General features: G+C 44.7%; 1 protein-coding gene across 1 annotated transcript; it reads right to left on the reverse strand.

The window, feature by feature from the left end:
• Positions 1-4,734: 4,734 nt before the first annotated feature.
• LOC147998701 (double homeobox protein 1-like) lies at positions 4,735-5,265 on the reverse strand. Its single transcript, XM_087598784.1, has one exon. The coding sequence runs from the start codon at positions 5,263-5,265 to the stop codon at positions 4,735-4,737; it is 531 nt and encodes a 176-aa protein (XP_087454910.1).
• Positions 5,266-17,730: the final 12,465 nt, after the last annotated feature.

Consider the following 17,730-nt stretch of genomic DNA (forward strand, 5'->3'; position numbering starts at 1 on the left):
TCGAGTACCCATAGAAACAAACAAGCACAAAAGTAAACAAACTAACAAACAATGCAAATCTTTATTGGATTCAATGGGAAGTAGAACAAAGCAAGACAAAACAAAACAAAAGTAAACTAAACAAATGTGCCATGATTACATATAGAATGGGTGGGTTGTTAGTCATCTCACAGCTAAGCATAAGTCATTGGTAAGAAGAACAGCGGTTCTTAGTCCCAAGGAAGAAGTCTCAATACTCCTCCTGGTTTAGTGTTCTGAGATGTGTAGCCTATACCTGGTGACCCATGAGATTTCCTGGAGTCTGATGGAGCCAGTCCAGTGGTGTGTTCTGTCAGTTGGGCTTTTCATTAGGCCTCCTTGTTGTTTTAGGAGTCCCTGGTGACCTTGCCCTCTGCCCCTTCAGCACAATCCCATTCTCAGAGCCCATTTCCTAGTCTCAGGACCCTCACGTAGGCACTCCACATGGAAAACCCACCTGCATTTCCTTCTTCTAGTAAGCAAGATGCCTTCCATCGAAAGCAGCCACTGTAATAGGGGTTTTGATGCATATAATTTTTGGGCTGTCTACATTCTCAAGTGTGGATTGCAGGTGTCTTCTGGATAGGAGCTTCCAGGCTGAGACTCAGAGAATATCCAGCAGAGCCTCATATTCTTCTAGAGAGAGAGGCAGCTCAGGTTTTGTGTCCATTTGCTGCCCTGAACCTTCCAGATGCACAGGGCCTGGGGAGTGCGTCTCCCCTCGAACTTCCATCAGCAGTTGATCCAGAAAGAGTTCCAGAGGGCCCGTGTTGCATCCCTGAGTGAGAGCCTGTTCTTGGCCTTGTCCTTCAGGCTGTGCCCATTGTGGTAGCTGAGACTCTCTGCAGAAATTGGTTGGGTCGCTATAACTCGAGGATTCCTTGGAAACACAGTCCGTGGCAGCCAGTTGCAAGATGGTTTCCTGGACACCCTCGTGCTCCTTGCCACCTTAATTTCCATCCAGATGCAGAGGGAATGGCCCGTGATCCTCCACTTGGTCTTCTTCCAGCAGTTCATCAAGGAGGAGTTACAGAGGTCCTGCCTCATATGTTTGAGTGGCTGTCTGTGATTGGCCTGGTCCTTCGGGCAGTGCCACTTGGGGATGCTGGGACTCTTTGTGGAAGTGGGGCTGGTCGCTGGAGCTCGAGTTCTCCGTGCCCACACCTCCTGCAGCAGCCAGCGTTAACAAGATGTCCTGTCCTGCCTCATTCCTGCAACTGAGACCTCCAGGTGCCACATCCTGCACTTGTGAAGCAGGCACATCTTGATCTGGATCGCGGGCTCGCCGCACTCTTCTGTTCTGAAAACATATGTGGATCGTGTCCTCGGGCAAACCTGTCCTCTGGCCCAGCTCCTCCCTGGTAGCAAAGCCTGGCGACGGGTTCCTCTCAAAGGCTTGAACTAGGATCCTGTGCTGTTGCAAGTTGAGTCGAGTGTGAGGCCTTCTGCTGTCCGAGGGCATGCTGCTCCCTTGTGACCTGGAGCCAAACCCTTCCTCGAGCTGTTGGGAGGCTAGCGGAATGGAGCCTCTACTGGACTGCTTTGGGCCGTGCTTCACCTCTCCAGTGTGAATTCTTCGGTTCTGAAACCACACTCGGATGCGGGACGCAGGGAGCTGTATTTGCCTGGCCAGTTCCTGCCTGTCCCAGAAGCTAGGGTATTGGTTCTTGCTGAAAGCTGATAGCAGGGCCTTCTTTTGCTAGGCCTGTCAAACCGTCTTCCTGCGCCGTGATTCCCGCAGCACACAGCTGTTATCCACATTGCTTCCAGCTGCCATGTTCCTAAGGATTCGATGCCAGGAGTCCTCAAGCTGGAGAATATAGTCACGACCGCTCCAGAACAAGCGCAAGCTTCAGCAAATGCCAGCCGTAGGGCTGAGAACCCTGCCCTTAAATACCTCTGCCTCTGCTCCGGGAGCTCTGCCCACTCGAGAGGAGCCTTGGGCTACAGTCGACCTCCAGACCCTTGAATCAAGGTCATTCCACGAAGCTCTACACCTGTCATGCCTCCTACCTGAGAACAGGAGACCCGGAACAAGACCTCAAGAAACCTATCAGACTCAGCAAAGTCTCTCCCAAAGTCTTGCAGTCCCTTGCATGACATTCTGGACACAGAACAAGGAAGCACAAAAAATGTCCTAAGAATCAACCATCCAGCAGACAGATCGACCAAGGACGGAGCACCATAGGTCCTTCCTGGCTTTGGGCAGAGTTTCCAGGAAATCGTGGAGGTGGTAAGCAGGCTTCAGAAGAGAAAGGCAGAGTAGAGTCTGCATTAGGTGGTATCACTAGCCAATTGGAATCCGTGCTGATCTCATCCCATCTGGATCCACACAGGTTGGAAAGAGAAGACACCCAACTGAGGATCCCAACCACTTGTCCTGAGACCCAAGGACATCTCTTCCAGGGGTCATGCAAGTCATGGAACTTTGTTCCTGCTTGTAGGGCTAGGTGGTAGTTGGGAGAAACAAAACTCTATTGAACCGAGAGAAGAGAATAGCACATGCAGAAAGAAAAGTCTTTTACACAGGCAAATAGGCCGAAAACCACAAAAGTTCATGTAGAGATTCGGGAATGCGCATTCATGCATTTCCTGTCAATCCAGTTGGGCAGATTTTCAGGAATTCTCACAATTAACATGTTCCATGCAAACACAGGCGCAAACACACACACACACACACACACACACACACACACACGCAGGCACGCACGCACACACACAAACACACATAAACACACACAAATAACACAAATACAAAAAACACACACACAAAACAGAAGCACACACAGACACACAGACACTCACACACGCACATTCAAACACACACACCCAAATAACACAAATACAAATAACACAAACACACACACACACACACACACAAGCACACACACAACCAGGGCCAGTAAATCATACATGTGAATGTGTAACAAAAGACCAAGAACCTGTGCTGAAAGCACTGTATAAGCCCTATGCTCATTGAGGCATTGTGGCTGCATGCACCCAAGGACAACTATCTACTTCTAGGCAATTGCAGTCTTCAGGTGGGTACGGAGGGACCTCACATTAGGGATTGCAGGGCCGTGCTAGGCTTGGGAAACTCAAGGTTAAAAGACGGATACGGGAGAGTGTTGGAGACACCTCACAGTGGGAGGAGGAAGGTATTCGGCTTGTCAGATTGAATCTGTGTCAATCCTGGAATGAGTTGTTCATGATACTTTGGTTGCACTCCATTTCCAGGATGATGTTTATTTACAGTTTTGTGGCCTTACACACATTCTTCTTTAAGTTGACATTTCCCCCCCTTGTTTGCTTTAGCAAACAGTGCCATGTCTGCATTGAACACTGATCAGCTTTCCTTGTTCTTTCCCTTTCAGACCTCTCATCCCGACTCACTGCCTTCCCAAGTCTTACCACCCTTTGAATTGGAAAGCTCATGCCTAAACCAAACAGCCAATTCAAGCACCCATAGAAACACACAAGCAAACAAGCAAACAAACAAACAATGCAAATCTTTATTGGCTGAAATGGGAAGTACAACAAAGCAAGACAAAACAAAACAAAAGTAAACTAAACAAATGTGCCAGGATTACATATAGAATGGGTGGTTTGTTAGTCATCTCACAGCTAAGCATAAGGCATTGGTAAGAAGTGCAGCAGTTCTTAGTCCCAAGGAAGAAGTGTTCATAACTCCTTCCTGGTTTAGTGTTCTGAGATGTGTAGCCTATACCTGGTGACCCATGAGATTTCCTGGAGTCTGATGGAGCCAGTCCAATGGTGTGTTCTGTCAGTTGGGCTTTTCATTAGGCCTCCTTGTTGTTTTAGGAGTCCCTGGTGACCTTGCCCTCTGCCCCTTCAGCACAATCCCATTCTCAGAGCCAATTTCCTAGTCTCAGGGCCCTCAGGTAGGCACTCCACATGGAAAACCCACCTGCATTTCCTCCTTCTAGTAAGCAAGATGCCTTCCATCGAAAGCAGCCACTGTAAAAGGGTTTTGATGTATATACGTTTTGGGCTGTCTACATTCTCAAGTGTGGAATGCGGGTGTCTTCTGGATATGAGCTTCCAGGCTGGGACTCAGAGAATATCCAGCAGAGCCTCATATTCTTCTTGAGAGAGAGGCAGCTCAAGTGTTGCGTCCATTTGCTGCCCTGCACCTTCCAGATGTACAGGGCCTGGGGAGAGCGTCTCCACTCGAACTTCCATCAGCAGTTGATCCAGGAAGAGATCCAGAGGGCCAGTGTTGCATCCTTGAGTGAGAGCCTGTTCTTGGCCTTGTCCTTCAGGCTGTGCCCATTGTGGTAGCTGAGACTCTCTGCAGAAATTGGTTGGGTCGCTATAACTCGAGGATTCCTTGGAAACACAGTCCGTGGCAGCCAGTTGCAAGATGATTTCCTGGACACCCTCGTGCTCCTTGCCACCAGAATTTCCATCCAGATCCAGATGGAATGACCCATGACCCTCCACTTGGTCTTCTTCCAGCAGTTCATCAAGGAGGAGTTCCACAGGTGCTGCCTCGTATGTTTGAGTGGCTGTCTGTGATTGGCCTGGTCCTTCGGGCAGTGCCACTTGGGGATGCTGGGACTCTTTGTGGAAGTGGGGCTTGTCGCTGGAGCTCGAGTTCTCCATGCCAACACCTCTTGCAGCAGCCAGCGGTAACAAGATGTCCTGTGCTGCCTCATCCCTGCCACTGAGACCTCCAGTTGCCACATCCTGCACTTATGGAGCAGGCACATGTTGATCTGGAGCGCGGGCTTGCCGCGCTCTCCTGTTCTGAAACCATATGTGGATCGTGTCCTCGGGCAAACCTGTCCTCTGGCCCAGCTCCTCCCTGATAGCAAAGCCTGGTGGCGGGTTCCTCTCAAAGGCTCGCACTAGGATCCTGCGCTGTTGCAAGTTGAGTCGAATGCGAGGCCTTCTGCTGTCCGAGGGCATGCTGCTCCCTTGTGACCTGGAGCCAAACCCTTCCTCGAGCTGTTGGGATTCTAGCGAAATGGAGCCTCTACTGGACCGCTTTGGGCCGTGCCTCACCTCTCCAGTTCGTCTTCTTCGATTCTGAAACCACACTCGGATGCGGGAAGCAGGGAGCTGTATTTGCCTGGCCAGTTCCTGCCAGTCCCAGAAGCTAGGGTATTGGTTCTTGCTGAAAGCTGATAGCAGGGCCTTCTTTTGCCAGGCCTGCCAAACCGTCTTCCTGTGCCGGGATTCCCTCAGCACACAGCTGCTATCCACATTGCTTCCAGCTTCCATGCTCCTAAGCATTCGATGCCAGGAGTCCTCAAGCTGGAGAATATAGTCAGGACAGCTACAGAACAAGTGCAAGCTTCAGCAAATGCCAGCCGTAGCGCTGGGTCCCCTGCCCTTAAGTACCTCTACCTCTGCTCTGAGAGCTCTGCCCACTCGAGAGGAGCCGTGGGCTACAGTCGTCCTCCAGACTCTTGAATCAAGGTCATGACAGGAAGCTCTACACCTGCCATGCCTCCTACCTGAGAACAGGAGACCCGGAACAAGACCTCAAGAAACCGATCAGACTCAGCAAAGTCTCTCCCAAAGTCTCGCAGTCCCTTGCATGCCATTCTGGACACAGAACAAGGAAGCACAAAAAGTGTCCTAGGAATCAACCATCCAGCAGACAGATCGTCCAAAGACGGAGCACCATAGGTCTTTCCTGGCTTTGGGCAGAGTTTCCAGGAAATCGTGGAGGTGGTAAGCATGCTTCAGAAGAGGAAGGCAGAGTGGAGTCTGCCTTAGGTGGTATCAGTAGCCAATTGGAGTCCGTGCTGATCTCATCCCATCTGGATCCACACAGGTTGGTAAGAGAAGACACCCAACTGAGGATCCCAACCACTTGTCCTGAGACCCAAGGACATCACTTCCAGGGGTCATGCAAGTCATGGCACTTCGTTCCTGCTTGTAGGGCTTGGTGTAGTTGGGAGCAACAAAACTCTATTGAACCGAGAGAAGAGAATAGCACATGCAGAAAGAAAGTCTTTTACACAGGCAAATAGGTCGAAAGCCACAAATGTTCATGTAGAGATTTGGTAATGTGCATTCATGCATTTCCTGTCAAACCAGTTGGGCCAGGATTTCAGGAATTCTCACAATTAATATGTTCCATGCAAACATAGGCGCGCGCACGCACACACACACACACACACACACACACACACACACACACACCTACACACACCCACAAGCACACACACAAACAGGGCCAGCAATTCTTTCATATGAATGTGGAACAAAAGACCAAGAACCTGTCCTGACAGAACTGTATAAGCCCTATGCTCTTTGAGGCATTTTGGCTGCATGCACCCAAGGCCAACTGCCTAACTCTAGTCAACTGCACTGTTCAGGTGGGAATGGAGGTACCTCACATTTGGCATTTCAGGGTCGTGGTAGGCTCAGGAACTCAAGGTTTAATAGACCAATATGGGAGGATGCTGTGGACACCTCACAGTGGGAGGAGGAAGTTACTTGGATTGGCAGAATGATTCTGAGTCCGTTCTGAAATGCGTTGTTCATGATACCATGGTTGCACTCTATTTCCAGGATGATGTTTATTTCGAATTGTATGGCCTTACATATATTCTTCTTTAAGTTGACATTTTCCCTGCTTGTTTTTTTTAGCAAACAATGCCATCTCTGCTTTGAACACTGACCATCTTTCCTTGTTCTCTCCCTTTCAAACTTTCATCCCTCCTCATTCTCTTCCCACTTCTTACCACCCTTTTAATTGGAAAACTCATGCCTAAACTAAACAGCCAATCACCTACCCATTGATAAAACAACAAACAACAAACAAATTCACAGTGCAAATCTTAATTGAATGCCATGGGAAATAGAACAAAGCAAAACAAAACAAAACAAAAGTAAACTAAACCAAATGTCCTAGGAGTAGATATAGAAAGGGTGATGTGTTTATCATCTCACAGCTAAGCATAAGGCATTGGTAAGAAGAAGAGCTGTTCTTAAACCCAAGGAAGAAGGCTTCATTCCTCCTTCCCTCTGGTAGTGTCCTGTGATGTGTATACCTGGTTTTCCATGAGATTTCCTGGTGTCTGTTGGGGCTAGTCTAATGGTGTGTTCTGTCGTTTGGGCTTTTCATTAGGCCTCCTTGTTGTTTTAGGATTCCCTGGTGACCTTGCCCTCTGCCTCTGTAGCAGAAATGCATTCTCAGAGCCCATTTATTAGTCTCAGGGCCCTCAGGTAGGCACTCCACATGGAAAACCCACAGGCATCCCTCCTTCTATTAAGCAAGATGCCTTCTTTTGAAAGCAGCCACTGTAATAGGGGTTTGGTTGCATATACTTTCCTTGCTCTGTACATTCTCAAGTCTATAATCCTCAACTTCTGTATATGTGCCTCCATACTGGGATTCAGAGAATATCCAGCAGAACCTCATATTATTCTTGAGTGTTGTGTCCATTTGCTACCCTACACCTTCCAGATTCACAGGGCTTGGGGCACGTGTCTCCCTTCATATTTCCATCAGCACTTGACCAAGGAAGAATTCTAGAGGGCCTTTGTTGCTAGCTTGAGTGTGAGCCTGTCTTTGGCCTGTTCCTTTGGGTGGTGCCCATTGCAGTAACTGAGATTCTTTGCAGAAGCTGTATGGGTAGCTAGAACTCGAAGTTTGCATGCCATCACATTCATCAGAAACATGTTGCTAGAAAAATTTTTGACCCCCGCATGCTCTTTGCCACTAGATCTTTCATCTAGGTCTAGAGAGACTGGCTCTTGTTTCTCCGCTTGATCTTTCTCCAGCTTTTTATCAACAGACAGTCCAAAGGTCATGTGCTACTTTCTTGAGTGGTTGTCCCTGCTTTGTCTGGTCCAGAAGGCTGTGCCACTTGGGGCTGCTGGGACTCTTGGGGAAGGTGGGCTGGTTGCTAGAGTTTAGTTCTCCATGTCCATATCTCCTGCAGCACACAGTATAAGCAATCTGGCCTGTGCTGCCTTATGAGCCCTGACCTCCAATGGCCGATTCCTCTCCATAAGAATCCATCACCTCTTGTCCTTGAGGTTTGGTCCTGAACATTTGGGTTTGCCACTTTCTTCTGTCCTGAATCCAAATATGGGTCTTGTCTTCAGGGAAACCTATCCCCTTGTCCAGCTCCTCCCTTTTTGCAAAGCCTGGCAACGGGTGCCACTCAATGGTTTGCACTAGGATTCTGTGCTATTGCAGGCTGGGTCAAGTGTGTTGCCTTCTGCTGTGTGAGGGTATGCCTCTACTTTGTGCCCTGGAGCAGTTGGGAGGCTACTGGACTGGAGCCTCTGCTGTACAGCTTTGGGGCATGCCCCACCTGAATAGTGGGACTTCTTCGGTTCTGAAACCACACTTTTATTCAGAACTCAGGGAGCTCTATTTTCCTGGCTAGCTCCTGCCTGTCCCAGAAGCTCAGTTATTGGTTCTTGGTGAAAACTGATAGCAGGCCCCTCTTTTGGCATTCCTGCCATACTGTCCTCCTGTGGCAGGATTCCTGCAGCATGCAGCTGCCATCCACATTGCTTACATCTTCCATGCAGCCAAGGATGGGATGCCAGAATTCCTCAACCTAGTATCTCCTTATGTCAGCTCCAGTACTATTACAAGCTTCAGCAAGTGCCAGCAGTTGTGCTGTAATCCCGGCCCTTAAATACCTCTGCCTCTGCTCTGGGAGCTCTGCCCACTAGATACGAGCCATGGGCTTCAGCCTATTTTCAGACCCTCCAATTAATGTTATACCATGAAGTTACATTCCATCCAAGCCTGGCATCTGAGAACAGGAGACCCCAATGCAGACCTCAATCAATCTTTCAGACTCAGCATAGTCTCCACAATATTGTCCAGTCCCTTGAACACCATTCTTTATCCAGACCAGGAAGCAAAAAAATTTCCTAGGGATCAACCATCCCAGCAGTCATACCATTGAATGATGGAGCATGATAGGTCCTGGCATGTGGCAGAGTTACCAGGAAATCATGGAGGTGGTGAGCAGGCTTCAGAAGAGGAAGACAGATTGGAGTCTGCCTTAGGTGGTATCTCTAGCCAATTGGAATCCATGCTGATTTCATCCCATCTGCATCCACACAGGTTGGAAAGAGAAGACACCTAACTGAGGATCCCAACCACTTGTTCTGATACCCAAAGACTTCTCTTCTATGGGCCATACCTGAGATTCCACTTCTTTCCTGCTTGTCCAACTGGGTGGAATTTTGGAGCATCAAAATTCTATTGAACCAAGAGAAGAGAATACTGCATGGAGAAAGAAAGACTTTTACACAGGCAAATAGGTATAAACCCACATGAGTTCCAATAGTGATTCATGATGCACATTCATGTATTTCCATTATTACCAGTTAGGTCAAACTTTCTGGCAGTCTTTTACACACACACACAATTATCTTTTTACACACACACACATGCATTCACAGACACACACACACACACACACACACACAGAGAGAGAGAGAGAGAGAGAGAGAGAGAGAGAGAGAGAGAGACTCTTACATAGGCATATGGAACAAAAGACCAAGCACCTGTGTAGAACTCACTCATTCTAGATGAAAAAATGAGCTTAAATCTTTATTGCATAAAGAAAGAAATAGTTTGTAACAATTTAATGCTAAATTAATGCAACCCAAATTCATAAGAAAACACTTTGCTCCTTTTAATAAGACTTAGCCTGCCTTGTATTTGAGTCAGAAAGGAAAAATTCTGTTCAATTGAAAGTATAAGCATGCCTGCTCCTTCTGCTCTCTGCAATTCTTCCTTTTTGCCCCTTCCTCACTGCATTCTATGCATTGCTTTCTTAGATATTTTTGCTATTTCCTATAGGTTCTGAATTATTCCACTCTGTATTCTACTTCAAATCTTGCTCTCTCCTCCTGTTGTGAAGTCACAACAATGTTCTTATTCTCAACAACTTTTTACCCCATACTATGCCTCTACCACTACATTCTGGAGTTCCCTTCTGTCTCAAAGGGTTCTGTCTGAAATCTTCACCTCAGCTCAGTTCCTCATTCAACATGGTTCTTCTCAGCTCAGTTTTTACTCTTCTCTTTGTCCTCAGCACTTAAACACTTTTCAGCATTCATGATCACATGTTAAAAAGTTCATCACATGTTCATACCAAAAAAATGAAATCATAAACTTGAATATAAGTTTGCAATAGAAATTGTTTACATCCATGTGCATATCCATTAGGAGTAATCATCTCTCAAATATCCATCACCTATCACAGATCCTCAGGTTCTCGGAAGTTTCCAAACCATAACTAAGTGATTAGTGAAGGTTTGAATAGAGAAACCCAGTCAATACTTTGTCTTCTGTCCCAGAACCTATAATAAATCATCAGTTTCCTTCTTATGGCCTTTGGTTAATTGTTTTACAACCTCTTAGAATATGCTCTGAGAAGGAGAAGGTCTGTTTACTATCTCAGAGCAATTAACTGGTGACACTTGGGAGGTGAGAAGAGTTCTCATTGTGCTTTTGATGATCAAAAGAGGACCCATTATAACAGAGCTTAATAATCACTGATATAAATTCAGGCATTCCTATTGGATCATCATGAAGATTTAAGAAGTCATCTACCTGTCTTTCTAGCATCACTTCAAGACAGTACATCTTTGTGGATCTGCAGAAATCTGCTGCAAACAGGTGTGCTCATACATAGTCTGGCTATGCTATGAGGACAAGACATAGCTTCACCTGTTCTTGGATCAAAATTCAACACCAAACAACCCCTGAGACCCTAGAAGTACAAAGAGCCTATTGTGAATTGGCATAGCATCCTACTAGAAAGATATACCAAATCATGAGGAAGGGAGTAAGTCAGTACCGGGATCGGGGTGAGTGGTCAGAGAGAAAGAGGGAGATAGGTAAAGAGGGAGAGAGAAGGAAATGCAAACAGAGAGAGAGACACAGAGAGAGAGAGACAGAGAGACAGAGAGAGAGAGAGAGAGAGAGAGAGAGAGAGAGAGAGAGAGAGGCAGGAGTTGCTTACCAGGGTTTTTCTCACAGACTCTTTGAGAATGGACCTGGAAGCTTGAGATACCTGTAACATGTTAGTTTAATAGGTAGCATGGTTTTATAAAAGGGATGATCAACTTTTTATCTTTTTCTGAAGGTATGATCTGTGCAATTAGATATATACAACAAGCCTTGAAGAGAGGACATTCTTTAATTAGCTTTTCTTTGGTGAGGACACACAAACTAGAGATTGCTATTTTCTGGGTGACATACCATAAGTATCACTGTTGTAATGTAGGTCATTGTTAAATGATAAACATTCTGTGTTCTTCCACTGTGGGTCAATGTTGAACTTGAACTTCCATGCAAACCCAATGCTCATTTAGGCATTAGGGCTGCATGCACCAAAGACCAACTGCCTGCCTCTAGTCAATTACAACCTTACAGATTGATATGTCTGGACCTCACACTAGGGAATGCAGGGATGTGCTAGGATTGGGAAACTCAAGATTAAAGAGGAATATGGGACAGTGTTGGTGACACCTCACAGTGGGAGGAGGAAAATATCCAGATTGTTTCATAGATTCTGTGTTAAGGCTGGAATGAGTTTTTCATGATACTTTGGTTGCACTCCATTTCCGGGATGATGTTTATTTACAATTTTGTGGCCTCACACACATTCTTCTTTAAGTTAACATTTCCCCTGTTTTTTGTTTTAGCAAACAATGCCATCTCTCTATGGTATACTGCCCATCTTGTCCTCTCTCTTTCCTACCTTTTATCCCCCCTTACTCCCTTATCAAGTCTAACCAACCTTTTAATTGGAAAGCTCATGCCTAAACTTCTGTTGGAACAATTCAACTACACATTGTCCAATTCAACTACCCATTGGACAAAACAACAAAGAAACAAAAAGCAAGCAAACACACAATGCAAATCTTAACTGGATGCCATGGGAACCAGAACAGAACAAAACAAAACAAAACAAAATGTCCTAGGTATAGATACAGAATGAGTGGTTTGTAAATCATCTCACAGCTAAGCACAAGGCATTGGTAAGAAAAGTAGTTGTTCTTAAACCCAAGGAAGAAGTTTTCACTCCTCCTTCCCTCAGGTACTGTCCTGTGATATATAGCCTATTCCTGATGCCCCATGAGATTTCCTGGAGTCTGATGGAGCCAGTGCTATGGTGTGTTCTCTCGGTTCGGCTTTTCTTTAGGCCTCTTTGTTGTTTGAGGAGTCCCTAGTGATCATGTCCTCTGCCGCTCTAGTAGAGTCCCTTTCTCAGAGCCCATTTCCTAATCCCAGGGCCATGAAGAAGGCCATTCACAAGTAAAACCCACTTTCAAGCCCTCCTTATAGTAAGCTAGACGCCTTTCCTTGAAAACAGCCACTGTACTAGGGGTTCTGATGCATATCCTTCCTGAGTTAGTAACCTTCTCCATTCTGAAGTCCAGGTTTCTTCTGGATATGAGCTTCCAGGCTGGGATCCAGCAGAGCCCCATATTATTCTTGAGTGAGAGGCAGTTCAGGTGTTGTATCCATGTGCTGCCCTGTATCTTCCAGATTCACAGGGGTTGTAGCATACTTCTGCACTAAGAGTTCAGTCAGCATTTGACCAAAGAAGAGTTGCAGAGGGACTGTGTTGCTTCCTTGAGTGAGAGCCTATGCTTGACCTGGTCCATTGGGCTTTGTCAAGTTTGGTGTCTGATACTCTCTGTAGAAGGTAGATGGTTCGATAGAACTGGAGGTTCCATACCAATATAATCTGGGGTAGCCAGTTGCAAGATTTTCTGGGCACCCTTGTCCTCCCAGCCACCAGATCCTCCATCTAAATTCAGAGGAGCTGGTTCATTATCTTCCAATTGGTCTTCAGATACCATTTTATCAAGGAGGAACTACAGGGGACTAGTGCTTCTTGCTTGAGTGGTTGTCTCTGCTTGGCCTGGCCCAGAAAACTGTGCCACGTGGGGCTGCTGGGCCTCTTTTGAGAAGTTGGGCCAGTTGCATGGGCTAGAGGTCTCCATGCCTGCATCTCCTGCAGCAGTCAGAGGTAACAAGTTCTCCTGGGCAGCCTCATAATCCTTCCCACTGAGACTTCCAGATGCCCCATCCTGCACATGTGAAGCCTGCACAACTTAATATTGAGCTGTGTGCCTTCACATGCAGGGTTGCTGTACTCTTCTGTTCAGAAACATTTGTGGATTGTGTCCTTGGGCAAACCTGTCCTCTGGCCCAGCTCCTCCCTGGTAGCAAATCCTGGCAATGGGTTCCTCTCAAAGGCTTGTACCAGGATTCTGTGCTGTTGAGAGGTGAGTCAAGTGCGAGGCTGTCCAAGGGCATGCCTCTACCTTGTTCCCTGGAGCCAAACCCTTCCTGGAGCTGGTGGAAGGATAGCAGACTGGAGCCTCTGGTGGACATTTTTGTGGCATGCCTCACCTCTCCAGTGCAACTTCTTTGGTTCTGAATACACACTCAGATGTATTGTGAAATGAGAAAGACCAAGGAAGTTTGGAATTTAAGATCTTCTAGCACATGATAGCAGAAAAGTTATCTTACGATACAGTTAGCCAAGACTTTATGTTACCCTAAAGATATTAAAAGTGTAAGTTTCCATAAGAACCTTGAGGAAACATTTCAGGTTCAAGTAGTTGCTGCTTTATTGTTTATAATCCTCAGTAGTCAAGTTACTCTTTAATTTAAATATGTATACATTTTTAAAGCCAGTATTGAACAGTAACACTTTCCATTTTAGTTCCTGCTACTTTGTACAACCTATTTTTAAGCAGAAGGAAAAATATATTCACATAAACATAGAACCTAGTTGTGGCAAAACGTGGATATAGTGTAACATTCCAGCATTGATATCCATGTATTTACTTATGTTGGACACAGCATTGGTTATACCAGAAGCTGACAAATCTGGCAATTCAACCCTGGTGGTGTCAGCAAAGGGTTAAGAAAAAGGACCTAGTTACTGTCATGGTTTGAATAAGCTTGGCCCAGAGAGAGACACCATTTGGAACTCTGGCCTTGTTGGAATAGGTGTGTCACTGTGGGTGTGGGCTTTAAGACCCTCACCCTAGCTGCCTAGAAGGCAATACTCTCTTAGCAACCTTCTGATGAAGATGTAGAACTCTCAGCTCCCCATAAAATATGCCTGTTTCTATGCTGCCATGTTTCTTTCAGTGATGATAATGGACTGAACTTCTGAAACTGTAAGTCAGACCCAATTAAATGTTGTCCTTCATAAGACTAGCATTGGTTATGGTGTCTATCCACAGCAGAAAAGCCTTAAGATAGAAGTTGCTACCAGAAGTGGGGTATTGTGGTGATGTGCCTGACCATGAATTTGTTGGAAGAGTATGGATTTGGGGACTTTAGATTTAAAAAGCAGTGGAATTCTTTAAGTGGGGCTTACTGTGGATCCTAGCAGGAATATAAAAGACTTTATTACTGAAAGTGATTTCCACTGTGCAGACTTAAGACTAGAAGTTCCACTGGAAAATGTCAGTATGTGGCCTAGAGACTTTTTGTGAAATTTTGGTTAAGAATGTGCCTGCTTTTTGCCCTTGTCTGAAGAGTCTAGCTAAGGCTAAGGTACAGAGATTTATATCAATTAGTTTGAGAAAGGAAATCTCAAAAAATCTCAGCAGAGACATTGTTTTCTAGTTAAGTTTCATGAGGAGTGTTTAGAACAAGTCTAGAAAGTCAAGAAAAGGAAAGATGTAAAGTATATGGTGCACATATTAAAGTGGCACCAGGAAGTGAAATGGAACTAAATTCTATGTTCTAGAATACAATAGATTAAGGGATTTGGGGGCAAGATCCTACCCAGCTGATTTTAGATCCAGGCCTGGATCTAAACATCTTTAATCCCAGAAGACAAAGCCAAACATATCTCAGAGTTCGGGGCCAGACTGGGACAAAGCATATTCGAGGTAAAGGAAAGCTTAAATCCAGGCATGGTTATACATAACTTTAATCCCAGCATTAAAGGAGATGGAGTCAAGTACATCTCTTAGCTCAAAATCAATCTACAGAGCAAATTTCAGGAAAGCCAAGCTTAGGCTGGGAGAGAGGTGGAAAATGGAAAGCTGGTAGTAGAATAAGGGAGTCACTATTCCAGACTCAGAAAGCACCAGAACAGCTTCGGACATGTGGGTCTGGTTTTAGAGTGAAAAATAGAAGGGACTACTTGTTGATTGATCTTGTTGAGCTGGAGCTAACCAAGAAATTAGTGGTGATTAAGAAGAAACCAGAATCACTGAGGTGAAATCTTCTGGAAAGTGTTTTCTGAGAGCACAAAGAAGCTGTGTAGTGTGTAAGAGACACTCAGGTGATATTGTTTTTGAAGGCATTAAAGGGACATAAAGAACAGCTGAGAATTGGCACTGTGAGAGACCATGGAAGGTGAACGTACCGTGATAGTTGTAGTTGACAGTCCAGGACTGAAGGGGTCATGCAAAGGAGTTGAGGATTGGCACCATTAAGAGAACTTATGAAAGACTACAGGTGAAGCCTAGTTGCAACAGAAGACCCCAGTGTATTGGAGATGTGAGTACCACAGGCTGATCACCAAGAACAACAGTGGCAGTAGAGTGGATCAATCTTAGTTTAGAATGTTACAGAGGGCAGAGCTGGAGAAGTGACGCCAACCCTTTGGAGGAGACCAGAAAATCATGTGTAGATCCCAGACACAGAAACAAGAGTTTGTAACATTGAAGTTTCCTTGTAGACCCCAAGATTTCTGAGATGCCAGAATCACAAGATGCCTCCTGAAAAATCCTGCTAACAGGGAATGGAACTAACCCAGGAAAAGAGGTTTGTTATAATCAACACAGTTAAAAAGGAATTGGAGGTTTGAAAACTGCTTTGACATGGAGATTCAGAGTTTAGAATTTGCCCAGCTGTTTTCCTGTATTGATTAGAGGATTACAATTAAGTGATTGAATAGATTTCAGAAAAGACTTTGAACTTTGGACTTACATTGTTGAGACTTCTATAGACTATGACGACTTTGGAGATTGGACTAATGTACTTTTTATTATGTTCTGGCTAGATATGGCCCCCATATACTCATGTGTTTGAACAAGCCTGTGAGGAACAGGAAGTGAAATGACATGGTTTGCATATGCTTGGCCCAGAAAGTGATACTATTTGGAGGTGTGGCCATGCTGGAATAAGTGTGTCACTGAAGGTGTGGACTTTAAGAGCCTCATCAGACCTGTCTGGAAGTCAGTATTCGGTTGTCAGCCTTCAGATGAAGATATAGAACTCTCCTCTCTGCCTGAAACATGCTTGCCTTGGACACTGCCATGCTCCAACCTTGATGGTAATAGACTGAAACTCTGAAACTGTAAGCTAGCCCCAATTAAATGTTGTCCTTTATAAGACTTGTAATTGTCAGCAGTAAAACCCTAACTAAGACAGTTACTTAGACTCTTTAGTGTTTCCGTCGTGGACCTCTCAATGCCTAGGCAAGATGCTTCAGGTTCATTAACAAAGTCATGACCACAATCCCATACATACAAGTACACTCATTGAAACAGAAAAGAGCTTCTTCATTGGAAAGGGGGCTTCTTCACCACTTTACTATTGTTCTTAGTTTTTGCATCTTCTCAGAAAAAAAGTTACCTCATTGTCATAAGAGCAATAATTAGGTAAAACCACTACAGCAAGATAATCGATTATATAGTTTTGTAAATTCTTTTACATTTGATAAGTTCATAGGAAGTTTAAAATAGTAGTTCAAATCATAGATCAATAGTGTAAGAAATTACAGCAGAACTGTTTACACATCTTCCCATAAGACTAGTACCTGACTGAACATTCCTTATTTATTATTTTGCTCCACAAGTTCATAATAAATAGCAATAGTTTATATGTCACCAGTCAGCAAGATTTTATCAAGACACAAGTCTGCCTTGTGCCTTACTATTTCAAAATCTTATAGAGATAAACCAATCAATCATTTATTTTAGGTCCTTGCAACTGCAATAAATTACCAATCTCTAGTTTATGACCTTTAGTTACTTAGATTAGTAACCTCCTTAGCACAAGGAATGTTTTCTTCTACTGTAAATTTTTTCAAGCCTACCTCATCTTTCTTGGTTAATTATCTCACAACACATAACTCCTTGCAGCTTTAAATTCTATGGAGGCAATAAAATTACTGGAATCAATTCAGGAGTTTGACGAAATCATTATCAGAAATTATGAAATCATTAGCACATCTAAAAAGCATTATTATATCAAAGCACACTTTCATGTTGGTCTGCAGGAAATTTGCTTAACAGAGTTGTCTGATACCAAGGATTCATTAATCTGTATTATAGTGGCAGAGAAAGCAAAGCAACAGCAAGACACAATTTTAGCATAAAATCTCTGGGATCCATGCCTCTCAGAGTTTACCCATAGCAGCCAGGAAATACAGTTGGCCATCTCCAGAAAGCTCACTTGTTTGCAATATCCTTTCCTGTATGGCTACTGTAAGTCGAATATTCTAATTTAAATGTCATGAAAACACATTAAACATTAAAGTAGTCTTTAGTAGAGACACTTTAGCAAGGAATTCATTTACATTTTGTTCACAATGGTAAAAGTACCACTTAAGATTGAGAACCTATTTCTAAACAGAACACAACAAAACAGAATAACTAGAAGAAGGGGTTAGTAGTATGAATACAAGTGACAAAATTAAACCAGCAAGAAACACCTGCTTTAAAGGTTCTAGTAGTATTTTCAAGAGCTAAACTTTC

This window comes from Rattus norvegicus, chromosome 20 (assembly GCF_021556685.1).
Source record: "Rattus norvegicus strain SHRSP/BbbUtx chromosome 20, alternate assembly SHRSP_T2T, whole genome shotgun sequence".
Classification (NCBI taxonomy): Eukaryota; Metazoa; Chordata; class Mammalia; order Rodentia; family Muridae; genus Rattus; species Rattus norvegicus.

Bases quoted from the DNA above. Each gene is read 5' to 3' on its own strand.
- LOC147998701 (XM_087598784.1), bottom strand. From the start codon at position 5,265: ATGGAAGCTGGAAGCAATGTGGATAGCAGCTGTGTGCTGAGGGAATCC.